At 41.6% G+C, this 26547-nt stretch overlaps 1 protein-coding gene across 6 annotated transcripts in view; it reads right to left on the bottom strand.

Annotated features, from left to right (window-relative positions):
* Window positions 1-26547, bottom strand: part of Satb1 (SATB homeobox 1) — an 88958-nt gene that overhangs the window by 31062 nt on the left and 31349 nt on the right. For all 6 annotated transcript variants that reach the window (XM_032900818.1, XM_032900819.1, XM_032900817.1 and 3 more), the window contains 4 exons: window positions 17317-17428; window positions 14598-15052; window positions 7289-7501; window positions 7-162 (listed from right to left, as the gene is read on the bottom strand). In XM_032900818.1, coding sequence (XP_032756709.1) covers window positions 7-162; window positions 7289-7501; window positions 14598-15052; window positions 17317-17428 — 936 coding nt within the window. The remainder of the gene's footprint in view (window positions 1-6; window positions 163-7288; window positions 7502-14597; window positions 15053-17316; window positions 17429-26547) is intronic.

Consider the following 26547-nt stretch of genomic DNA (forward strand, 5'->3'; position numbering starts at 1 on the left):
TCTTACCTGGCTTTTTGTGGCGGCAACCTTTGCAAACAGTGCTTGGGACACTTTAGCACGCTTCATTTCCTGCTGAATCTCGTCATAAATGGAGGCGTTAATGTTCATAGTATTGTTCTCTGGCTTCCCATTCCTCTCAGTGGTGAGGGTAGCTGTTTTCACCTACAAAACATTTTGAGCGTGGCTGTCATTTTTCATTAGCCAAATTGAGTCAGAGCTTCTCAGGCTCAGCATCCAAGCTGGGCAGCGTTACTCCTTTTACGATCAAGGTGATCAACAGTGCGGTCATTCGGCATTAGTTACTGCCCTGAGATCTGATAGCGTAAGTTAAGGAAGTCACACTGTCACAGGTGATTGCATCTGTAATGTGACGGCAACTGCCAGCTGACAACCAGGAAAAATAACGCCATAAAGGAAGTTTTCTGGGAAAGAGAGGAGCTTCAAGGACTTGAAAACGCCAAACTAATTGTCTCACAATTATCTCTCATTTCAGCCCTAACAAAGGAAATTCACAATTAAAACCGTAACGCACGGCACTGCGTCTTCGCCGGGTGCCCGGTGCCTAATAGACAGTTAGCTCACTGATAGCTGTTATATACTATGGCCTTTTTAATTTCAGACTTTTTTAAAATGCCTTTCCCTCTTATGTTTCATTTTAAAATCTTCCATAATAAAGCCATTTATGGAACTGCGCATTTAAATCTTCTATCCATCCATGAAGCAGGTAGAAAGCTGTGTTCAATTATTATAAAGGCTGGTTGCGGTACACACGTGATGTCCAAACTGCTCTGCCTGCTTATTTCGCCGTTTCCTGGCGTTCCGGCATACAACGACTTCCTTCTGACTTAGAGAATTGAGACAATAAAACATTTCTTAAAAAGTGACTGAACAGTTCTGTGAGCTCCACTACGGACACCATCAGTGAACTCCACAAAACGACTCAAAATGTAGAATCGCTCAAAAATGTGTGCCATGCCTTTGATAACAGAGATCAGCAGGGACGGCTGAGGAAAGGTGTCCCCTCCCGACAAAGATTGGGGGCTGAAAACCAAATCGCAATCTAAAAAATGTGATACTATTATTTTTAATTCCAATCTTCATTTTTTTTATCCTGCTCCGTTATACAGAGCAGTCTTGACACTCTTCAAATGAGCCATAGGCCCACGTTTTCCTAGAAACTGACAAAACTGCAGTGGACATCTTAGTCCCGAGGCAGGATCATGCTTCTTCTCACAGCAAGAGGACAAAGGAGCCCATTTTGGGGGATCCTTTAGACACCGAGGTTTCTCTAGAAACCTTGCAAATCAACTTTGAGCAACAGAAAAATGAAGCATGTGCTAGGAAAAATGCACAGATAATAAATGTCAAACTGCAGTCTCCCCATTGTTTTTCACTTGGTCCCCAGAACACTTTCCACGAAAGGGAGCAGAGGTTAGCCCAGAAGGGGATGATTTAAGTTCTTGAAAGTAAATGCAAGTTCCCTGTGAAATGCACCTTCTGAATCCTTCTAACTCCCAACCTTGAGGTCAAGACATTTCTCCCTAACTTATGACCAGGAGACAGGACCCAGCAAGACACCTTCCATCCCAACTCCAGCAGCAGAAGGAAAACCTCTGGCTGTGAGATGGCTGGCTGCCAGCACAGAGGGGTCAGTAAAACTGTCACCTGGTCTCAGTGGGAGTGGCTCCTTTTCCAGCTCAGGGTAGATACCAGCAAGGGGTACATTAAGACTGGAGGCCACTAGAAACCCACAGGGCTTTGAAGCCATAATCTGCTAAATGGCACTTTAGGAGCTAGAAGAGTTAACACATTACCATAAATTGCCAACGAAGTTGCTTTGGTGAGATTTGAAACTTTGCTCTGGGGTGGTCTTGCTCTGAGGCAGAGGGGTAGATCTGATCACCCCATGGGGTCTCTTCTAATACCTATTTTTCTCACTGCTTTAATGAAAGAGAAAAGCCATTTCAATTGCTTTTGAAAATTGAATGTTATGGACGTGGGGGCCCCGAAGTCCAGCACACTGGAAGAAACAGTTTCTTGGTACAATCTGTATAGCAACAACTCTGGTTTAAAGAAAGTTGGGATTTTGCCTGGTCTTAACAATTCTCATTCTTCTGTAAAAATTAAATTGGGGAGCTTAAGTTTCTGAGATTCTGTTTCTAAAATTTCCTTTAAGTTTCCTATAAAGCAGTTACAACTTGAACTGAGAAGCAAAAATCCTACAGCACAAAACCCAAGCGAATAGCTGCTTCCTGGTCTGTTGGGGGTGGGGTAGGGGGGGTGGAGATAAAAGGAAAAAAAAAAGAGGCATTAAAGGAAAAGCATGTGGAGAAAGTCTTTAAAAATATACAGTTAGTACCTGGCTGCATTACTCAGTTTAAAAGTATTTAGCAAAGCTCCTCTTGCTGGCCCAGATATGCATCTTATCACAGATAAGCCATTAGAATTCTAGAACCACATTTTTTCCTAAACACAAGCGATTGCTTAAAGGGAACCGACTTGGGCAGCCTTTCAAAAGTATGAAAGCTGAATTTTTCCCCAGGTAAAAAATGGAAACAAAAATCTTTTCTCCTTCACTCTACTAAGTACTATTTTTGCTTAGTACAAGAAAAAAATCTTCTTTAATCCTGGTTTAGCTTTTAATATTATATCATCCATTAAAATTCATAAAGTAGTTCATCCCAGGCAAAACAAACTACTCTTCACTCTCCACAAATAGCATAGGAGGTGAAATAAATGCAGTTGCAACTGGAAGAGCTTTTATCAAGGTAGGGCATAGAACTCCATCATTACGGTGGCGCCAGGGAAGTCGTTAGGAACGGGAGCTTCTATTTACCCTCCTGGGTAGGGGACAGGCTAGGGTCTACTGTGCACTAAAATTGCACAGGAGAGCACACATTTTATATGAAAATTTGACGTTGCTTCTTCACCGATTGCTAAATGCCTCAGATCTTACATACAGGCTTACAAGACTAACTCCCCTTTGTTATTATGGGTGGTGAACACGCTCTACCTGGTACAGGAGAAGCTGCCCACAAGCTCTTTCTTACACAAATTAAAGTTTTACGATCTTCAATTAATTTTGAGAGTATTGATATTTATTGGCTGGTTTGTGTGCATGCGTATCAACCTCTCGAACTACTTAGCCTACAGCAGGTGCTACTACTACTCTACTTTAAAACTGGAAAAGTTGTTACAACAGGGGAACTAATAACCTCCTGCTCCAGGCTGAGCTCTAGACTTCAGTTTCCTGGGGAGTTATATGCTCTTCTATGGGGTCTTGTTAGTTAGAAAACTACTTAGTGACCAAGAAGTGGGCCTGCCTTGTGTAAGCCTTTTGCTAAACCTTCCTATTAAGTTCAAAGTTTGAGAAGCTAACGGTTTTATAATTAACATTAAAAAAATCTAATCTAAATTTATTTTCCACGGTATAACACTTACCTCTTCTTAATAACTTTATGGGCCTATTTAGGGGTGGTGAAAAGTGGTTCTATGTAACAATGCCTTAGCACTGTGGTTTGAACTTTCCGTAGGAACAATATTAATATTGCTTCCTAAATCTAGACCTGAGATAGGCACACTCTATAAAAGGTAACATTAAGAGAAACCTTCCACAAGTATGTAAAAGTTAAGGCTTTCCAGGGAATCCACAACAAGTAACACCATTCTCCAGTGCTAAGTGCACTCCTGGAACCAAACCTGAGTCAACATGAACTTGTGCTTCACTGAATCATGGAGGGATTTGTTGTGAAAGACAGAGCAACACAGGGCACATTAACCATATAGTCCTTATATGGACTTGGAACATGGTGTAAACGTTTCTAGGAAACATCACATCTGGCTTAGAAAGGAGCTAAGGAATCCCAGGAAGACACACAGAAAACATGAAGTTTAAAAGAACCATAGAACTCATTTAAAAAAAAATCACAACTTGTGAAAACAGGTCTCACAGAAGTTAAAATTGGGAAAGTAACTCCAGAAGTCAACGTGTATGAAAATACACAAATAAAAACACAAGGAAACACCTCACGTAGAAGGCATTGGCCTAAGCTTATCTGTTCTGCAGGGCAAACCCTTAATGTTTTCATTGGGCAACTTCGCCCAGCAGTCGGAAAGCAAATCCAGAAGACAGACCAAGGCACTGTCTTATGACGGCAGTTTTGAAGGTGACTTTTCTCCATCATACCAGAAATGTCACCGCGCAAAGCCATTCCAAATGGATCGTTTGTCAAATATTTAATTTAGGGAATCCAGGCAATAGTCTAGAACATTCCTCCTAGTCTAACAACACAAATTCCCATTTCCCCTGACTTTCACCCTTTTCCTTAAAAACTGTGTTTTGAGACGTCTTGAGGCAAAGGAAAATGCAACAAATCTAATTAGGGTTTGAAAACTTTAATTAAAACATTTCACTTGGGTTTTTCATTTTTCTCCTAGCAAAAGGTTGGTGGTATTAGGATTCAATGAATTAACGTATGGGAAGGTGCTTAGAAAACTGTGAACCATTATACTGCAAGGTAGTTTTCCTTTTTAAACTGCAGCACGGGATTTATGAAAATATGCTTTTGACAGTTAGGGTTAGCCCAACGCCTCCCAGCTCGGGCTGAGGACAGTTCATGGCTACCTCTGCTGCTTTACGGGAGACAGGGGTGCGTTGGGCGCAGGGCAGCATGGCTGGGTGAGCATTCGCTTTGCTGTTTCAGCAGCTGGGCGGTCGTCTCCCAGTAAGGTACTTGTAGGACATCTTTCTGATGACTCTAAGTAAATCTCATGGTAAAGATGACTTAAAATCTAAGTTCCTCAACAGCTTAGCTCCTTGGTCTAGGGTGCCCAGGGAACACTGCACCACCTTTCAACGTGTGAGCTACATACAATGATGCTGAAGAGATTCTTGTCTCTCATGCTCAGAAATGTCGTGGGTGTCCCCAGGGGCACCTTCCCTTCACTTCTGATGCTTTTATTTGTGCTTTTTATCAGAAAGAATCAGAGTTCAAGGCTAAATACAAAATTTGTCTCAAAATAGGTTTCAAATTTCTGTATTTTACAGGAAATGCATAGTGATTTTGCAAAGATTTTTCTCTGGTAATATACAGAACTGAAGACAGTTCTGGAGGCTGGCGGTTTCTGTGGTGCTTCCCACCTCCTCTTGCCAGTTTGGTTACCTGAAGCAAGCATATGAAAACCTCTCTTGGGGGTTCTATTTAACTTCAACTGCTGACTGAAAACAGTTCTAACTCACAAGCGGGAGAGCACGCTTTCCCCAACTTTATTCATTTTATAGTGAGGTAACAGATCGAGAATTTGGTAAAATTTAATGTGCTGTTTGAAGGGTAGAATGGAACTAATTGGCAGTGAGCACTGTTACAATATTGAGTAAAGGAAATTAATTCTCTGAGATACAAGCAAGACACACAGACCTACATTATCAGACAGTCGCCTATGGGTTGGGTGGTTAGACGGCCAATGAGACCGTGCTAGGAGAAATCTGGAAGCATCCCACGAAGAAGCTAGCGTATCTACCCATGCTTGATGCTCGCCGTTGGCTCAACACCCAACTACAAGTTTGGTTGATCTCAGCCCCCTTTGAGAACAAACAAATACAGCAAAAGGTGCTCACCCAAGAAACCTGTAACTACAGTCTTCTGGCTCACAAATCCTGACATGCAGTGTCTTTCTAAATATCCACACAGGGCAGCTATTGAATAGTATCTTAAGAGTGTATGAAAATTATTACTTAAGAGCTAATACAACTTTGGCTAAGACACCCCTCAATGAATACGGATTAACGTGATCACCAGAATCCTATTTAGAAAAAAATAAAATAAAATCTCCCAAATCCTAGAAAATGAAAGCTGTATAGGCACTAAATTAAATAATTGGGCAGATTAAAAAGAAAACATGTTCCATGCTAAAATTCATATTGTTATTAGAAATGGAATTTAAACACCTCAGAGCAAGACAGAGTAAGGCCAGGTTAATGGACCTGGGTACAGAACCACCCTGTAGCTGTAAAAAGGAAGGGCGTGGTAACCCTGAGAGTTTTATATGTCTTTACATAATCAGCCATACAAATCATATACATTTATACAGAATTCCTAGCTCTGTATTTTAGGAAATCTTTTACAGACCAGGTTACCAATCCAATTCAGTAGCTATGTGTAGGTAGGCAGGCTGTGTATGAACATGGTGACCCTTGTCTCTTTCAGAACAGCATTATCTTATCACAGCCTGCTCCTATAGACATTAAGACAGATTGATTTTCATTAAAAATAGATTTCAGAAATAATTACTTTAGAACAGTATGTCAACAGTTCAAGTCCGACAAATAGCTGGAGAGCGTGCCCAGTCCTCGTTTAAGCTCCTGGGACAGCTTCATTTCTTATTGTTGACTAGGCTTTTCCTATACTTCTGTATTCAGAAATATATGGACTTTTTGTTTATTATTGATGAAATGAAATTATTATCAATGCATAATTTGATTGTGGCATTATACTGCATTAACACTCTGAATTTGTGTTCTGTATTCAACTTTTTTTTAAAAAGCTATTTTAGTTTTACAGGTTGTACTTGCCAAAAAACTAAATATGGAAGAAAATATATTTGATGGTGGATTTTAGGTAAAGCTATAAAACTTAGATCATCTAACAGTTCACACTGCAAATTTGTTTCTTGACTTCTCCTAGGAGTTATAAGGTACTTTTAAAATTTGGTTTATAATGCACAACAAAGTTACGTAGCAGGTAGATTTTTTTTTTCTTAAAAAAATAGAAAAATGTGAAGAAATAGAAAATGTGCCCATTTCTGGGAATATGGGTAGAATTCTTTATCAGTCCTTCAAGGATTGTATTAAACTTAATTATGAAAGACTACAAATGAGACGATATGTAATTGGTACCAGCTGCATCCTGTACTGGAAAGCATAAATATAAGTAAAATTATTTATTTATTTTTTATTTACTATTCAAATGGCAGTCTTCAAGCCACTGACATCAACCAGGCCTTATAACTTCTGTCCTGTGGTGTCTCGGCACCTCTGTAGTAACCAGTGGAGGTACGGAAGTTGCTTCTTCAACCCTAAAGACTCGGACCAACATGAGTCAGTTTTCTTCCCTCTCTGTCTAATAGGAATGGACTGTTTTCCAGCAGAATTGGTGATTTGGGATGAAATTCTCAAGCAAATCTACACAAGTTTTAAACATCTGTATCTATTTATCCAATTTCTGGCTGACAGTCATCATCGCATTTTTTTAGGGCAGGAGGAAGAACTGTAAGGAAGAGAAGGCTGCACCTGAGGAGGGCGGCTGGGTGGCGTGCTCAGCAGCGGGGCAGGCCCCATGGCGGAGGCTGCGTTCAAGCTCCTTTCCCTCTCATCCTGGTATATCCGGTCTCTTTCAGCTTCTGGCAACTGTAAGAAATTCTGCATAGCCCGAAGGTTTACCAGCAGAGACTGGGATGCAGTCTTGGGGTCCTCTTCCTTGCGGAGGATTTCAGAAAGCAATCCCTGCAGGGGAAGAAAGATACCAGGGTGAGGGTGCTCCCTGATGTGGCTGGGGGTTGGAGGTGTTTGTGGAGATCCCCTGCCTTTTCCTCAGCCTTTGGAAAGTGAGCAGTCACAGGCTGAGTCTGCAGAGGAATATATTAGCTACAACTGGAGTGGCGGAGAAGAGAGCCTCAATTGTATCCTTGATTTTATTAAGCATCTGCTTTACATATAGCAGAAACTCAACCGGCCTAATTGGTCTCATTCCTTTTGAGTAGCTTAACTCGCCGTGAAATCTTTCACAGAGAGATGGCAGAGAGAAGTTAGGACTAAGTAAGATCCCCACAGCAGAACAGCATTGAACTGTATCGTTTTCTCAAGCTTCCAGACAAAGGCCTGGGCGACCAACGGCTCGACACGTTAATGCACGAGGCCATTTCTAGAGGGATGGGCCAAGCATTTGAGGAAGACACCAGAGAACAAGCTGCAGCACATCGGTGAAGACCACTAAGGTTTTGGTTTATACAGATCATATTTTGTTATTCCTTAATTTTCAATCTACAAAGTGTCACAGGGAGTCATTTGAATTTACTGTTGAAAGGAAAACGGACCACCATAAGCAATTGTAAAACTTTCTGTGCTACACTGATAGGTAACAGGTTGAATTAGGAAACCACAGATCACACCTGAGATACTTAACTACCCTTCCACACTGTAAAAATCTATCCCAGAATTTGACATATTGAAAAGGATATCATCAAATCTCTTGAAAACCAAAAATCACTATTAGCAACGGCAGAAACTTACAAACATCTAGAAACTTCTCTTAGGGTCTTTCTCTTCCCTCAACAACTCAGTATTAAAATACTTTTGTTTTTCTCTCAGGGGAGGATTTATTTTTTAAATGGGTGATTTCCTCCTAATATATCTGGAGGGTAGTTTGACGTCCAAGAACAGCAAAGGCTGCGCTGGTGACAGGACCTGGTAGCTATCTTCAATCTGCAGCCTGTTTCCTTTACTTAGACATATTACCATAGTATAGTTACATCAGTTATAGTTAGCGCAGTAGAATTACATCCAGATTTTTGCATAATTTGACAATCCACCTCTACCCAAACCCTAAAGAAATGGTCAGAAGTGTATATTTGAGTGAGAGAAGGCAAAATAGACTCCCCAGAGTTTTAACGCTTTGAGACTGTTACAGTTTCTCATCAGTGTATCACGTTGCCTGATACATTATAGATAAGAGAACACTTATCCCTCTAAAATACATCATTTGACTTATAAGCTGGTGCTTAAGGGGGTGGGAGGAGAATTGGCCACCAAGCTCTGGGGAACTGAGTTAGTCACAAATAAACCTCTCAGTTGGTCTACTGCAACCAAAGCCTGGATTTAAGCCTGGACTTTCCTACGAAATGTGACTTAAGAGCTGAAGCTCTTGTGCTTTTGGCCAGGATACTAACGAGTAACTGAAACTGTGTCCACTGAGAACAAACATCCTGTCAACTGACCTCAGATTCGAACAGTCAATTATCCAGCTCTTTAACCTATACGAGGCCAACTAATTAGACCATTTCTGATGTGTCTTATGGAAATAAATAGACATGCCACACACAAAGTCACTGCTCCCACAAAATGTTATACACTTAAAAAACAAACAGAAACTACTTGGAATCAAGGCGGGGTACCATGCCTGAGTCCCAGCACCAGGAAGGCTGAAACAGTAAGATTGTGATTTTGAGGCCAACCAGACTACACAGTTAAGACCTAGTCTCAAAAACATACATGCATACATACATACATACATACATACATACATGAATGAAACAGACAAAAACACGGGTGGGAAAGCAACATATAGCAACTGCACAGGAATGCATGTAATATCTAACATGTCACGAAATCCTCAAGGATAACAGCATGGTTAATTTTGTCATTTTAACTCAATGCCTTGTGCTTAAGTCGTTGATAAATACTAAAATAATTATGTGTCTATAGACTACAGAAGTGAAAAGGGGGACATTAGAATACATTCAAATGGTCATTAGAAGCTATGGCGAAAGAATCAAGGCCAGGGGCTATTTCAGCCAAGGCACTCAGGGGCTTTGCCCTGTGAAACATCAATCTGCATGAGGCTACCTACGAACTCGTCAGTAAATTAAAAAACAAATCAGGGCAAAAGGTACCCTGTCGATATTTAGGTTTCTCATACATTAGAGCACTTGACATCAGATATTTAACAATCTCGAAATGGCAAAGTAATATTTTACATATCTTTCCCGGCAGAAGTATGGTGAGAAAGTGAAAAAAGCCACGGAAACATTCTCCTTCAAGCTAACAGAAGACAAAATTGGGGCTGTGGTTCAGGCAGAAAACATCACCACTTGGGTGAGAATCTGAAGTCGGCAAACCTTCCCATTTAAGCCTAGGAGAGCTGCCCCTGCTGCGCCCTTTCCCCCAGACTTAGTCATCCCTTTGAGTGAAGGCAGGCTTCCTGCCTAGAGTGTACCAATTCCCCAACAGTGTTCCACACCCCAGACACACAAGGGGCTCCAAAGCAGCCAGTGTAGACAATCTACTGTGTTTCAGAAAACTTTTTTTTTTCCTTTTTGGCCCAGAGCTTTCAATGAGGGGAGTGCCCCCTGGTGGAAATGCCTGAAAATATTGTTAGAAACCATATGATTAGTGTTAATTTTTTAAAAATTACTGGAGTAATGTAGAATAATCTGGATGCAAATGACTGCTGTTAAGACACAGACACTAGAGTGGAAGTCTTGGTCGTGTTCCGGTTGTAGTTTGAATGGCTGATGAAGTCAGTATCTATGTGGTCCCTGTCCCCAGTTTATATAGGTTAAATACAGTGCAGTCTTGCCGGGGACGGTTAAGGTCATTAGTATTAGTTTCTCATGACTGACTGATCCGCTATCGACAATCCAGCATACTAAAGAAACAGGAGTATGGAAGGCCACCCGCACCCCGTCATACCACAGAACCAGCTGAGGTACCAGATTAAAGTACAGCCAGTCTGTGTCCCATAGGTGCTTCAATAAATTCACTGAACTAAATTAGATAAAATCAGTAATCTTGTTTCTAAAAAAGAAGTAAAAAGAAGAGTGTGTGTTATGAAAGGGGTTCCCAACACGTCACAAATATTATTCTCCCTGGAAATAAGAATCTGGCATTCGTTGGGACTTCAGATCATACAAATAATTAGATATGTGTGGTATGTATGAAAACAAATTATTCTGCTGTCATTACTTAGTGGCTAAGGGAGAGCCCTGATTCTTTTCAATTAAAGAATACATTTACTGATAAATTCCTAAACCTCTCCTTTTTTACATTCCGACAAAGAGTTACGCAAGTTATTACAAGTAAAATTCATTAATGATTGCAGAAGAAAGAAAACCTCCAATAAATATTATCAGTACTTCCAAAGGCTCATTATAAATTCTTTAAAACAGCAGACAAGTTAAAGAGCTGGCCAATCTGAACAAAAAGCCTGTCTGGCCTCCAGTTTGTCTCCTCTTTGAACATAATCACTGATTAAAATAGATTTTATCAGCTCTGTGGAACTTCAAAGCTCTCAGAAACAAAAAAAAAAAAAAAAGATTTGAGGAAACCTCCCTCCTAGAGAAAGACAGAATATTCTCCAGGCTACCGGCCTGTTCGGTGAGTTCTTGATCACGTGTCCAGGTGAAAGACTATTTTCAAACTCCACCTGCTCATGGCCTTGTGCCAAGCAAGTTGTAAGTGGATGCATTCGTCTCTGTGTCCCTTGGTAGGTTCATCAAGAGCTGTCACGCCAGATAATGGTACCTTCTTGCTTCTTACTCGATAGTGAGTGACATGGACAGTGGACTTTTCTTAAATCACACTGAAGGATAGGAAGACAGTAGTGATTTCTGTTATGCTTCAGCAGGTGAATTTCTCTCCACCGCATAATTCACAGAAATCAAATTCAATAAAACATGACATGAGGGTCCATTACTGTTATCAGTTTCGAATAAACCGTCTTAATTCTTTATTTTACTGGAAAATAAAGCGTGTCAAAGTCAGAAGGGGGGAAGTCACTGAGCAGGATCAGAGTTAATCTCTGGGTTTTATTTTAGTTTTTAAAGAAATGCGTTTTCTTGCAGCACAGCCTTTAAATGACAGTATCAGAGAGAGGTGAACTTAAAAGTGTGTAAGTGTTGAAGCACTGGCGTTCACTCCTGGCTATAGATTTCCATTAAAAAGATATCACGTAGACAGAACTGAACGGATGGCATATGCTAAAAGCTACTGTCTTCAGTAGCAATTAAATAACATATGCCTATCATTCAGAAAGGGAGAATTCCTTTAAACAAGTCATCGTATAAATTTCACCTTAACTTTTCAGAAATGGTAGACTCTCTGTTCAACACTGTATACGACAGTCTTGGGAGGATTATGGTTTAATTTGGGAAGCCCTATTAAGATGATGGGAGAGGCTCACGAGCTAAAACAGGAAATCCAGGATTTTTAAACTCGTCAATGACTAAAATAATTCTCAATTCCTAACCGTGCTGCCTACGACACCAATGTTTTAACACACTCCCTACCCATATCCGAGCTTCGCCTTTTTACACACGGGTTTTATAGTAACGCTCGAACCCGGCCGGGTTGGAAGTGAGCTGCAGTGAACACACACCGACTTGAGATGTGCAGTCTAAGTGCAGAGCTCTCTCGCTACATATGCATCAGCATGTGTATTTTCGTACTGCACGCTCACACCCTACTCTCACTCTGCACCTGCTTTTATTGAAATGCATACACTCTGAAATAAACACACGACATGCATTCATATGAATGTATAATCACCAAACTAAATGCAGCTGCGTGTGGGCGCGTGCGTGTGATTTTTTTTTTTTTAAGTATGACCACTGAAAGATACATACATGCTTGTGTGTGCAAAAGCTGGCTCCCAATACACATTTATATATCCACAGGAAACAATACATATTTAAAAAAATCCAAACAAGGCTCGACATCTCTTTCCACTGAAAAACACCCATCACCAATATATAAATATTATATATTTAAAATTTAATTTGTATTTATATTTAATTATGTATTTAAAATTAAGTCTGTTTATTGATAAGTCCAGGGTTCCAAATAATTCTGTTTTGTTTTTCTTTTTTCAAAATTGCCCATTTAGGGACTGGAATCTGGATGAAGTTATGCCATTGTTGTCCATGCTCAGAAGAATGAACTCACTGCTCTTCATATAAACTACAGGGACCCACCTTTTGAAAGGTGCTAATTCATATGAAAAGAGGATTCAGCACTCCCAGTAATAAACCCTACAGAGAGCCACAAATGTTCTATATAAGAACCAAAGACAGCCCTTCACAGGCACAGCTAGAAACTGTGCTGACCGCACCCCTATATTCTAAGCACACATAGGCCATACATATCCTTTGTGCTTTAGCATACAACTGTTTGTTCAATTCTTCAAGCGCCTATCAGTAAATCTATAATCTGTGTCTGTGTCAAGGCTGCCTTTGTCTGAAGGCTTTTAATCGAATTCAACAAACATCTGACTTTTATGTAGTCCCAGTTTTTGGCCCAGTACTAAACATTACTAGTAATTATTGTATTTACAAAATAAAGAGTGCTATGGCAAGTCAGAATTTCTAGACACTGGCTTGTGATTTGCTGATTTTTTTAAAAAATTATCGCCCAAGGGAATTTAAGAGTCATACTGAATTTACTAGCTGATAATAAATACAGCTTTAAAGCTGGAAAAACACGGATCCTGGTAAAAAAAAATGATACAAAGTTTTTTAACCCAAGATATAACCCGGTCTAAAAGTCATCCTTCTAAAAGCAGAACAATGAGGAACGGAAAAGCAGCTGAGGGAACTGGTAGGAAGGACCGGGAAGGCTCCACCAGGCCTTCAGAACCTAAAACCCGTCAGGGCCAGCCAAACACAAGCCACAGATGGGACTCTCCCAGGTTCAGGCACTCTGCTAACAAGGAATACCTTATTTTTGTACCAAAAATTATTCTTATAATTGTATAATAAGAAAAATGACCTTAAAGGCAAAAATGAGTTTGGCAAAGGACAAATAAACCAAAAACAAAAGAAAAAAAAATAAAAACAAGAAAACTGAAAAGATACTATGTCCTCAAAGCTAAATGTTCTTACTGTAGTGTGGCTTGGCTCAAAATAAACACCATGTACATTATATTAGTATCTAAACACATAAACCTTTATAAACATAAAGGTAAAATCCCTTGTAGAGATTATGTCTCACAGGAATCTGCCCCAGGAGAGAAAAGGTATTAACAGGGAGGGGCATTTTTAGGCCTCCAGGAGAAATCTAAATTGAATATTTAAACTCATGCCTATAGGCCAACCAAGCACAAGTCTGCTACATAGACAGGAGTGAGATACCACCAAGCCACACCCATTTCTCCACTGTCCAGTGTTACTGGGCTACAGAGTGATAAAAGATTTTATGGCTCTCAAATATTTACTATGTGGATTTAAAAAAAAAAAAAAAAGGAAGGAAGGAAGAAAGAAAGAAAAAAAAAATCCTGGGACTCTAGAAAAAGGAACCAGCAGTAGAGAACCTTAGAAGTGTGGTCAATCCTCACAATGTGCAGTGAGAAACCGAACTGTACAATGCATGTCACTCAAAATAAAGATGGGGGAAAACAAAAGAATGAGACATGAAGAACCTGAACAAATCATGGATGAAGGAAGACAAGCTAAGAAATGCTGCAGAGTTAAACGACGGAAATCACTCGCAAGCTGTACAATTTCAAAAAAAAGTTGAAGAATGTCAACGAAGCACATTAATGTACTTAAGTCTGGTGTGAACAGAAACATGGAAAAGGACACCAGGCTAGACCCTTCTTCACCATCCACCGCTAATGCTTACTGCTCTACGGGATGAGGACAGACGTTTGCTCCTGAAAGGGGAGCAGAGCAGAATAGGAAGAGACTGGATTTAGGCACCATAGCCACAGGCAATGTGATCCCATTGGTTGACCCAGGGTTTAAGAACGAACAGAACACCAGCATGGACGGGGCTCAGGATCAAAGCAAGGGAGGGGGAGAAGAGAGGCGGGACAAGGAACAAAACTGACCTGAGTTCTGTTAAAAGCCACTCGTGCAAACACTGCCTGTGAGATTCCGGCTCGTTTCAGTTCATCCCGCACCCACTGGTAGATTTCGGAAGAGACCTCGGTATTGGTGGAAACTTGCTGCTCCAAAGGCTTGTTCATAGACCTACTGACAGGGGGAGGGTGGTTCAAGTACTGTTGGTTTAAGGACTGCTGGGCCAAGAGTCTGTTCACTGCATACTGCTGGTTCAGCAACTGGGCCATCACCAGCTGCTGGTTGACCAGCTGAGGACTGATAGGTGTTGACACAAGCCCAGGGTGCAGGTTCGGAAGAGGGGTCCGGACAGAGGGCTGGCTGCCGTGGGAGAGCTGCGCAGGAGACGGAGGCTGCTCAGCTGTGTTTCCTGGGACAGGCTGCTGGCCAAAATTGACGTGGTTGGCGCCTTGCTGGGATAGTTCAGACAGACTATCCATTTCAACTAAAGTAGACAAAAAGGAGAGAGAATCAAGTTCAGACAGCAATGAAGAACACATCACACACTACAGGACAACACTCAGCTCGTTTTGAAACGTGGCTTAGATTTAAGGCAGTGGTTCTCAACCTGTGGGTTGAGAACCTTCTGGCAAACATCTACCTCCCAAAATACTTACATTGGAATTTATAACACTAGCAAAATTAGTTATGAAGTAGAAACAGAAATAAACTTATGGTCAGGGAGTCACTACAACCTGAAGAACTGTATTAAAGGGTTACAGCAATTAGGAAGGTTGAGAACTGCTTGCTGATTTAAGGCATAAAAACTACTGTATACATATTTTTTTTTTTTACATTTGCTTTTAGGGTCAAACTATTACTGTTTTCAGTTATAAGCAAGAGAAGGCTCAAAAGCAATGGTTGCTTCTTTTAAGATGGCCTTAAGTACACTGTTTGCTAAATGGCAACTAGAAACCGTGAGCTAAACTAAAAGCAAATAAACTGTGATTGCAAAACAACTAGTGAAAAACTTACAAATACTTCCTTATCTTAACTCTAGCAATCCAGGCAAAAGGAGGAAGCAGGCTGTCAGACTGGGGTGTAATGAGATGGGCATAAGAGCTGGCTGCCCTGCTTGGCATCATAGGTGGCCTGTTCATTTAAGGCAACCACAGACTCTAAGGATATCAGCAAATACTTCTAGGGATGAAGCAAACACATACTAGAGTAGAGCAAGCCAGCACACCCAGTGTGGCTAAAAGCTCAAATGCTTTTAATAGAAGCTGTGGTTCTCGGCAGATGCTAAGGAAGGGGCAGAGAGCTGTTCTGGTACAGTGGTGGCATTGTCACGATTCTGCAATTTATTCCCACCTACCCGGGATGAATGCTTCTCCCCTGGCTAGAACACTTGTGTGGATTGGCTGAGAGTCAGCTCTAAGTGTGTCCAAGGCTTTTGCTGCTACACAGAAGAGACTGGAGGAGGCTGAGACCAGAGTGTAATATAAATAGGTAAGCCTTTTCAAATGGCCACACTTCCCGTGGATAAGTTCGATTTGGATTCTAATCATCGTTTCTCTTTTCGTTAAAGATGCAGATGTTATAATCAGAGGAACGGGTCATATTGCTATACTCAATGATATAAGCAAAATATAACTAAGAATGGGAAGAAGCCTTCAGTTTCTACCAGTGATATCAGCCCAAGTGGGCCATTCACATGGAACAGTAATTCAGGCAATTATTCCAAAAATTGATATATTGTCTTCATTATGGCCCGAAGCTATAAAAGGAAAAGAATCCGTTTTGGTAGATGGATGGCTTTTCTTCAAATATTAAAAGCTAAAACATGCTCAAAGTTCTTATCTCTAAATCTCCAGGAAAAGTTACTATTGTTGTTACTGTTAAATGAATGTAATGGTGATACACAAAGATTTACAATAGGGCAATACGTAATGTTTTGTCTATCTATGAGACACTGCATTCCTATTTAATGTTGAGATGTATTATCTGGAAGGTACGGTGTATGAAAGAGGAAGGTACAGTAACCTTAACCATGGTGTTTGCTCCTGTGGGCTCAAGCAGATTCACAACAGAGAAAATGCTCTACATGCTCGACCACAGCATGCAACTGTGACCTGTCGTTTGAGACCTCAGCTCGTCTTGTGCATGTCCTGAGTAAGAAACGCTGATCTAAGCAGTGTGTTCAGGGAGGGTGCTAGGCTGGAGCTGAAAGTTCAGAAATCAAAGTGTTGGTTCCATTCCAGATAGGAGGGCAAGCGTCTACCTATGGGGTCTGGAGCCATGAAAACCACTCCATCTCAATGGTGCAAACTGTCTTTCGCAGTTAAACATTGTTTGAAAGCTGGTGTGAAAAGAGGCTCTTTCTCTTTTTTTGCAAACAAAAGCAAAAATCCTTAAGCATGATTATCTCTGTGAGAAATCACAGCCGATATTAGTTATTCAAGGCCTGGTTAGGTCTTCACTGAGATGTTACAAAATGACAGCTCTCCTCCTCACGCCTCGATTTCCTGCATGTCTGACAACCGAGTCAGTGTAGCTGATTTAAACACAAACATTTATTGAATTTAATTATCTCATTATACTCATACCCACTCCCCCACCCCCAAAGAAACATTCTAAATTGATCTCTAATTGGGCAATCAAAAGATCTGGCTTTCGATGTGACTTTGATAAACCCCCAAATGACACGCAGTGGTGTGTCGCCACTGCAAAAGGACGGGCTCTTTTTCTCTTTTCCTTTCTTTCGCTTACCCATCATATCCTTTGTCTTCTTGAAATGTTTGTACCACCTTCCAAACTCTTGACATTTTGCTGCTGAGACATTTGCATAGTACGTGCTGTTCACGATGGAGGAGATCATGCTCTGTGTGGAAAGGGGAGAGCTTGTGTGAGAACACACCATGGCATATGCGGGAGCCCTCAACTTCCGCTCAGGGACCTGTACCTGGCTTTCTGTGTTTCTAAGTCAACTGGGAGCAAAGCTTAAGCATCTTAGAATTCATTAAGTAGATCACCGGATGCTTACTTCAGGGGCAAGCCCCGGCGCCCCATACATACAGTATCTGCTCTTACACCCCCTTCCCATCTCCATCCACACCACCTACTGCTCACAAATGTGCACCAATCCGAATTAGTCCAAGCCCGCAAAGGTGACGTCATGATTGAAATTGATACAAGCTTCTAGCATTGCAACATGGTGACTGAACTCCGCGTTTGCTGTTCAAAGCATACCCAGTCCCTAGAGTCACGGACATTGCCTGGAAGCTTGTGTGAAATCCAGTTTGGAGCCCTATCTCTGACCTCCCCGTCGGCACCTGCGCCCTCCAACACTCCTCGGGGCAGCCAGGCATGGTCAAGTAGGAGACCTGATTTCTATATCTTCATGCTCAATGTATAGATTACTGCTGTGAGTTAAGGGTCCTTAGGGGTCACACTGAGGAAGCAACTGTTACAGGAGCCTCCCTCAGAAGATCTTCAGACTTGATTGCCGGTTTTATCTAGTAAAACTTGAGCTGATGGTTTTGAATGACCAGAAAATACTTAGATATATACATTTTGTGTTCATTAACATTTTAAGAGTTCCATCCCCCCAAAGAAAAGGAAAGCAAAAGAAGAAGAAGAAGAAAATGTCTATTTGTTAATTTTCTCTTGCTTAAAAAAAAGAAAAAGAAAAAGTTAAGCCTTGCAGAGCTGGATGCTATGGCGCTTAGCCCATCAGTCCGCAAGTCCAGCACTTGGGAGGGAGAGGCAGACAGACTTCTGAGTTCTAGGGCAGCCTGATTTGTATTATGGGTTCCAGTCCCAATCAGACTCATAGTGAGACCCTGATTCAAAAACAAAAAAGCATTGAAAAATAGCCAGCCATTTGATAAGTACAAACGAAGACAATAATGTTAATGTGTCATTAGGAGAAGGTTTAAAAGAAACACACATAACCACACTTTCAATAAACAAAAGCATTTTTCCTGGATAATTTTGGTTATAGTAATTGCTGTGACTTAATTCCTGGTTCACCCACAGTCTGTAGTAGCTAAATTAACTCCCTATTGAGTCTTAGAAGACTGAAGCACCGAGCCTCCTGGTCCTGTGAGTAGAAACTTAAGAGCTTAAATTTCAGACTGGTTGGTCTACAGGGAAACAGCTTACAGAAGACTCCATTGTTGGGAGGCAAGGAACAACCAGAAAAGCCAGTTTGGGGACAAGAATATTTTTATATCATTATCTTCTTTAATCTACTTCAAATGTAAAGCTCTTTGGGCTATTATTAACTCCGACATCCATCATCGTGTTAATTCTATAGCACATACATATTCCTGAAGTGTGTACATTTAGGATCCTCTCAAGACCTGGGAGTGACAGAGAAGCTGGAGTTGCATTATTTATGCAAAACACAGCCATCTTGCCAATGAGGCCCTGGGACAGCTTTTGTCCCCCACACTTTCTACTTTATAGTTGATTTTACACTTTATTTCTCTAAAAAGACATTCTTAATGTGCTCTCGAAGCCCTGCCATTAATCCAATAACTTGCAATTATGCTAAGAGCCTCCCACGGTCCATAGTGCAAAAAGACTTTTAGCAAGTTGCCAAAACCAGAGCCAGGACTACCTGATCCAGTTAGCAATCCACCACTTCCATCTCAGTTAGTCCACTGTAACACTGGATCGATAACGTGAGACTCTAATACAACTATCGCGATCACCGAGAGAGAGCCGTGATTTCCAGAGGATGCCATTGAGGTTCCTCCACTTTAGCCCAATTTCTAAAAAGCATTATCGCACTTTACCTAGACATTCTAACACTTTCCTATGTTAATATAACACCGCATGGAACTTCATACTTTTAGAAACATGCAGAGGTTTTCAATAAATAACCAGTGTGGTTTGCTGTCCTTGGTTCTCCAGATCCCATTTGCTTGGCTGATAGGGCGGACAGAGCTCTCTGCCCAAGGAGTTTGCCACCTACTAGGAAGTAGGGGATGTCCTACATCATCTCAATATACTATGACTCTCTGCACCAATGGCGAGGGCGAAAGGAGAGTTTGCATAACGAGTGAAAACATTCTGAAATCTTTCAGTAAACTTAAAGCTCATGTATGAAAGTGCCGTGCAGTTCCTTGTTATCCACGTTTAGAAAACGCACCCACATGTGCCCTGTCACCACGGCTTCCCCGGCCCTTGCCTAACACTAAATCTGTAGGCTATGGCCTGAAATGATCTTACTTACTGTTTGCTAGAGGACCCTCCCCCTGCACTTCCCTACTTCCTCACTGGACCTTTATGATATGGTAACACGGATGTACCAAAGATGCTTTCAATAGTCACTGAGATGACAGAGTAGGAAAAGGGACCTGTTCAACCTGATTAGCTGAGTTCAATCCTCAGGAATTACATAGTAGAGAAGTGACTTCCATACACTGTCCTCTGACTAACACACAAACATGTAGACACACACACATACATACACATGCATACATACACACACACACACACACACACACACACACACACACACACACACACGTGCTCCTGCGACACAAAAAAAATTAGAATGCTTTAAATAACAGAAGGTAGCAGCTATAATTTTCAAAATGATGTCTGTGTGTGTGGGCACGCATGGGTGTATGTGTAAACCAGAGATTAATATCAGATATCTTCCTTAGTCAGACTCCACCATATTTTCAGAGACAGTCTCTCACCAAATCTTAGCCGCGAGGATGCCCTGTTCCACTTTTTCAGTATGGGGATTCTAAGCCACTATGTGAGGCTCTATATGTCATGTATAAGTTGGGGATCTGTTTCAAGTCTTTATGCATGTGTCACCAGCACATTACCAATTGAGACATCTCCTTGTCTCCACAGAAATCGTTTTAGGTGGGAACTCAAGGATGCTCTAGTTAAATGTCGTAGCAGGTGAGGTCAAGGGCTGACAACGGCAAACAGCAAAAAAAAACCCCACCTTCCCCTTTGTTTCAGTATCTCCACTCAGTAGATCTGGGATGACCTCACAGCAAGTGTAGGAAGACTCACCCCGCTCCTCAGACCTGGAGGTAGCCCCTCGCTCTTGTATCTCTGACTGGGAGCAGCTGTTCATTCTTCAGGCTCTACTGTGGCCTGATTTCTGTCAGGCCTTCCTCCCTTCCCTCACTCAAGCAGGCAAAGCCACTGTGGTTAGCACTTCCTACACTGAGCACTTCTTCTAGACTGATCTCACCACAAGGCTGAGCACACCTAGAGATGGCAGAGGACCACTGAAAGGAGTCACTCCTTTGGGTCACTGGGACGTCCTCCTCCCCTTTGCTCTTCAAGGTCAAAGGCAACAGCATCATTGCCAAGTGAACTTTTAAATCCCAAATTCTTAGCTTTGAGAGCCTTTGTTCATTAATTTGCAAGAGATCCCTCTCCGGGTTTTTCAAAATCAACCCTACAGACATCTCCAAGGAGACCGCTGGTAGTCCCTACTCTGCTCCCTTGCTGTCTGTTTATATGAGCACTTTGAAAGCCACACTTGTGTGGCAACTTTCCTAATCAGTTGGTGGCCAGTAGGTGTAAAAACATTAACATTCTGGGAGTCAATTAATCCAAGTGACTAAACTCCTGTGCTAGAAATTCCGAGTTCAAATGCTGCCACAGGGCACACTAACCTAATAGCAGGCCTCAGATCCCAGTGTTGGGAGATACAATTTAAAAGTTGGCAGAAATTGGCCGTGGGTCTCCTAACCCCAGTGTGACACAATATTCTCATCCTAGGAGCCAAGTTGTAAGCTTTTCTAAGATCCATAAAGCACATGTCTACTCCCTATGAGGAGCTTGGCTCTTTCTGAGTCTGCTAAAGTTCCGATCTGTGAGAATGCCATCTTCCCAGAAACCCCAGCCCTCTAGAAGGATACCATCTGCCACAGGCTGAGCCTCCTTTTCAGCCAAATACATTATTTATAACCTTTCTAATTGTGAAAAGGTAAGGGTGGAATTTTTCTAAAGCCTGACTTACATATTGTTGGAACATTCTGAACCTTTGCTCGAAAATCTGCAGGTCTCTCTCTCAATGTGGAAAACAGAAGAAAAAAATGCAAGGAACTGGTTGAGGTTACATAATTTCCGCAAATGTTAGCTTCTTCCAAGCCCCTGCTAGGAAATCGCACGGGCTGTAGTGTATATGTATAACGCACTGAGAAATGAAGCAAGGTGGATTTATCGTTCAGCTTGGTCACTCTAGTGGCCAAGAGGACTGGTTTGGGAGAGAGTGCGGCTTTCTCAAGAACAAGGTTGTCAGCCAGGAAGGGCAAGTAATCTGATTACCCTTCAAATTGCTTGTTGTGCCTTTAACAAACCCCTCAAAAAAAAAAAAAAAAAAAAAAAAAAAAAAAAATAACCCCAAAACAATGCTAATCAGGTTATTCAATCATTTAAACCAAAACTGTTCATGCTTTTCTGCCAAATCAACCAACCACAGCAAAATCTGTTATCTGTGATTGCTCAGCTTCCAGTCAAAAAAAAAAAAAAAACCAGTTAACCCCCACTATTCCAAAAGTTTTCCAAAATACCCAGAAGCGAGGCAAGCTGGGGAGAAGGAGGAGGAGGCCAGGCCCCTTTTAAAGGGGTAATCGGCTGCTCGGCATTTGCATACGACAATACACTCCTAGACGCCAGGCAGCCAGCAGCTCCCCGGTGTTTCTGAGCTCTCCATGTTGGCCTTCTGCTAGCTACTGGGGCCTTTCAAACAGGACTTAAATGTCTGGATCCTAACTTGCTTGGGACTCAGGTCTGGGCTAACTGAGGTGGAGGAGAGAGACAGCATCTACAAAATGGTGGCTCGCCCATGTTGGAAGCGCACGGGCTCCTTCAGCTTGAGAGGGCAAGGGCTACCACATCCTATTTACACAATTATCTAAATACGATTAAACAGCTGATGGACAAATATTAAACTGGAAAATGTATAGTCATTTCAGCTTAATGTAATCCTCTTTCTGTAAACACCCAAGATGATTTTTTTTTCCCAACCAGAACAGTCCTGACATCTCATAAGCCTAAGGGTGAATAGCAAGAGATTGTTTTTGATAGTTATAAATATTCAAAAGACATGCAGACCATCTGCTTTCATAATACAGGTAAAGCAAGGCTGCAATGGTGGCTGCTGTATAAAAATGATTCTTTTAACAAAGTCTTCCTCTCCTCGAAACTATAAAGACAGATGTCAAAAACTGTTTACACAGAGCAATCAGGAGTGTGTAAAATGTAATATTCCTTTTACACACAGTGCTTGCTAAAGAGGTTTTTTTTTTTCTTTTTCTTCCCATCTGTGTGTTGCAACACATTTCTACAAGTTAAAAACATTTTTTTTTTCAAACAGAGATCTCATGAATACCCAAAAACATGCGATCTGGTTTCTGAATGCTAATTAATTTCAACTAAGGAATCGGAGTATCTTTTCCGTGTGGAAGGAATATATGTTTGGAATTGGAAAACTCCAGAGATAAAAGGCGAATGAAAAATCTCGCGCGGGTTTGATTCTGTGGGGCCAATTCCGCGGCTATGCCTCACCTGGATTCTATTTTTCCTGCTGGCTAATGTCTTTGTCATAAAGTTAAAAAATCATTGTTTTCTGAAAGAAATACCTACACACAAAAAAATGTACAATAGCAAAACCAAAATAATTACTCCTAACTCCTCTCTAGCCCGAATGCTGTGGTAAACTCGAGTTATTTCCAGTACCAGAACATGAATTTTGACATACCCTTTTCATTTATTAATGGCAAGGAGGGAATAAACATCTTTCTGCAATTTCCAATAAAAAGAACTTTTTTTTTATTCTGAGCTGCTGAACTACCAGATCTTTACTGTTTTTTTGTTTGTTTGTTTTTGAGAAGCTCAATTTCCCAGTCTGTGTCCTTCCTCCTTAGGCAAGGCTTGACTACCTATGGCTGCATTTCCTTTACAGTTCTTTATGTGTCTATGGAAAAACCAAAAGTCAAACGTGAACTTGCCATCAAACACAGCTGAATCAACCATATGCAAACACTATTCTGACAGAGATTCTTTGTTAATGGGGTCTTGTTTAAATTTTAAAGGATATAAAATACCACATGTAGGATCTTTTTTTTTTTTTTTTTTAAGGCATATCCTATGAGGCAGTGGCAGGGCCTGAAAGTGTTGGAAATTAGCAGGTAGTCCCCATCTGGTATTTGGGGCTAGGAAAAAGGGAACTGTGCTTCCATTTATGAAAGCAAGTGACAGGGTCACTAGGTGTCACACTCTCTGATGTCCTTGTTAGCTGATGTTCCCCTCTGGAACTTCTATTACATTCTAAGTTATTCTCTTGAGAGACACACCTTTGAAATCTCTATTTGTTAAGAAAAGAGAGACCATTTGTAAATCTCACTTAAACTCTAGTTGTCAGAGTTAGGGAAGGCTCTTGCCATTCTTGACCAATCCTGATGCCTAAAAAAATGGCATTTGCATCCAAAGTAGCCAGCAGAAGAAAACACATTATTGAGTTCTGACGGAATACCAAAGGAAGTGGGGGAAAGCACACCCATCTCTGCTCTCACTCTGCCCAAATCTATTTCCAGAAGGTGGAAACATCATCATTTTGCAAAGTGCAGATATCTTAAATATCTAATAACATAAGCCATGGCTTTCAGAGAAAATGCTGGTGCAGTGGCCATGTGTCTTCCACACAAAGTAATTTTACACAAACCCCAGATAATATCATTAGGCCAAATCCTCCACTCTGTCCTCCTCTCTTCTATAATAAAACCCTCTAACCACTTAAATACGCGGAGCTGAACCTGTGAAGCATTTGTAAAAGGTCTCTCGTCAGGAGTAAAGGCTATGTATGATATTGCAAGGCAAGTACACAGAACACAGAGAGATCTGAGTCCTCACTGTCTCTTCCACCAGGGTTGAGAGTCTGGGAGAGGACTGTCTTTTCGAAGGCCCTCGGGAAGAATCAATTGGGCTTTATACACAGCACTCCTCAAGCACACCCTGTACACGTCTCCAACTAGAGCTGTGTTTGCAGGAAGCTTAAAGTCTCTTAGCATCTTGCGTGTGATATAATTATTAAAAATGTAAATGTTATTGGGTTAAACATCACAGTAATCTAAGTAGACTTCACTGGAGCATTTTCTTTAGATATGCCTGAGTTTGGGAAAATCTGATTAGATCTGATTTAGCTCAATCTGAGACTTTGCACATTTACACACCGGCTATTTCTGCTTATGTCTTCTCCGATGCCTGTGTGTGGATGGGTGAATGGGCCATCTTTACAGAGGACATCATTTCTAGTACCTAAACTTAGAAAGGAAAGACATCAGACTCATTTCCTTAGCTCTTATACAGAGTACTTTCAAAAAGCTTTACCGTGCAAAATAAAGACAAGAGCTCCAGTACTTCGAATAATTCACTTTTCCAAGCATAAAGACGTGTGCTAGCCTCTGAAGCTATCCACAAGAATCTCACTCTCTTTGAATTATTTCTTCATATAAACAGTTAGATTTCAGGCCATACTGAGTGTGTGTGGGGTGTGTGTGTGTGTGTGTGTGTGTGTGTGTGTGTGTGTGTGTGTGTGTGGTGTGTTTGGTGTGTGTGTGTGGTGTGTGTGTGTGGTAGTGTGTGTGTGTGTTTGTGTGTGTGAGTGTGTGTGTGTGTGTGTGTGTGTGTGTGTGTGTGTGTGGGTGTGTGGTGTGTGTGTTTGGGGTGTGTGTGTGGTCTGTGTGTGTGTGGTATTTTTGTGTGTGTGTGTGGTGTGTGTGTGTGTTTTGGTGTGTGGTGTGTGTGTGGTGTGTGTGGTGTGTGTGTGTGTGTGTGTGTGTGTGTGTGTGTGTGTGTGTGTGTGTGTGTGTGTGTGTGTGGTGTGTGGTGTGTGTGTGTGTGTGTGTGTGTGTGTGTGTGTGTGTGTGTGTGTAGTGTCTGTGTATTTGTATATGGGAGGGGCTATACCCAACATATACCAAGTGTGGGGCCACAGGACCTCAGCAAGCCTTTCAGAACCCTCCCCTCCCCACTCCCCAACCAAATGGGTTATGACTGTCAGTCTGGCCGAGCTCTCAGACATCTACTATGCAGTCCACACACCACATTCTCATATGACTGTGTTTCACAGAAAACTAGGAGAGTAGGCTGGCCCTTGATTTCAGGGATTGGGCTAACATTGTTAGCTCTCACTCAAGAATCCCCATGTCTACTACACAGATGTAAACCAGTATGACCTCTGCATCAAACACAAAGAGCATAGCACTGATCCGGCTTCCTCCCTAGCGATGTTAGAAAAATCCTTCGGTTTAGGAAAACTGCCTCTGGTCATCACCTCTGCAAGGAAATGGTACATTATCTCACTGGGCTGGAGTGCATGGCACAAAGTGAAGAGAGCTGCATCCATGTTGGAGGCATGGGTGCTCACCGTAGGTGACTGACCACTCATCTCCCAGGCTCTTTAGAGAGTGGCTGAAGACTTATCTACACTGGCAGCTCTCTAAATGCAGGGGAGTCTGGATCGCTACGCAGCCAGGTTTTACACCCTATGTCTCGAGCCCTAAATGAAGTCTCCCATGCCACAGCCTGGCTTTAGAGCAGCAGTGGAGGAGACATGAGCCAACTCGAGGTGAGGCCTCCAGGCTGGCAGTGTCAATACCTGTCTGTGAACTGCCGGGCTGTTTCTGAAACCTGACAGACCACTCCCCCCCAACCTTTCCCTCAAATCTGAGAAAATGGACAAACTGAAGTATTCATTTGAAAAAAAAGCGTGAGTCTATGACATAATTAAAACTCCTTTAAAAAAGGCATGTGTGTGTGTGTGTGTGTGTGTGTGTGTGTGTGTGTGTGTGTGTGTGTGATAATGCTACAAGTAACAAACTTCACACTTAACTATGATATAGGATTAGCACATTTTTAGCATTTTTCATACTGTTGGGCCACTGTACTCCCAAGACTACTATTCTACTTAAAAACAGCCAAGTTCTGCAATCTATCAAGAACATTATAAAT

The sequence above is a fragment of the Rattus rattus genome, chromosome 4 (genome assembly GCF_011064425.1).
Source record: "Rattus rattus isolate New Zealand chromosome 4, Rrattus_CSIRO_v1, whole genome shotgun sequence".
Classification (NCBI taxonomy): Eukaryota; Metazoa; Chordata; class Mammalia; order Rodentia; family Muridae; genus Rattus; species Rattus rattus.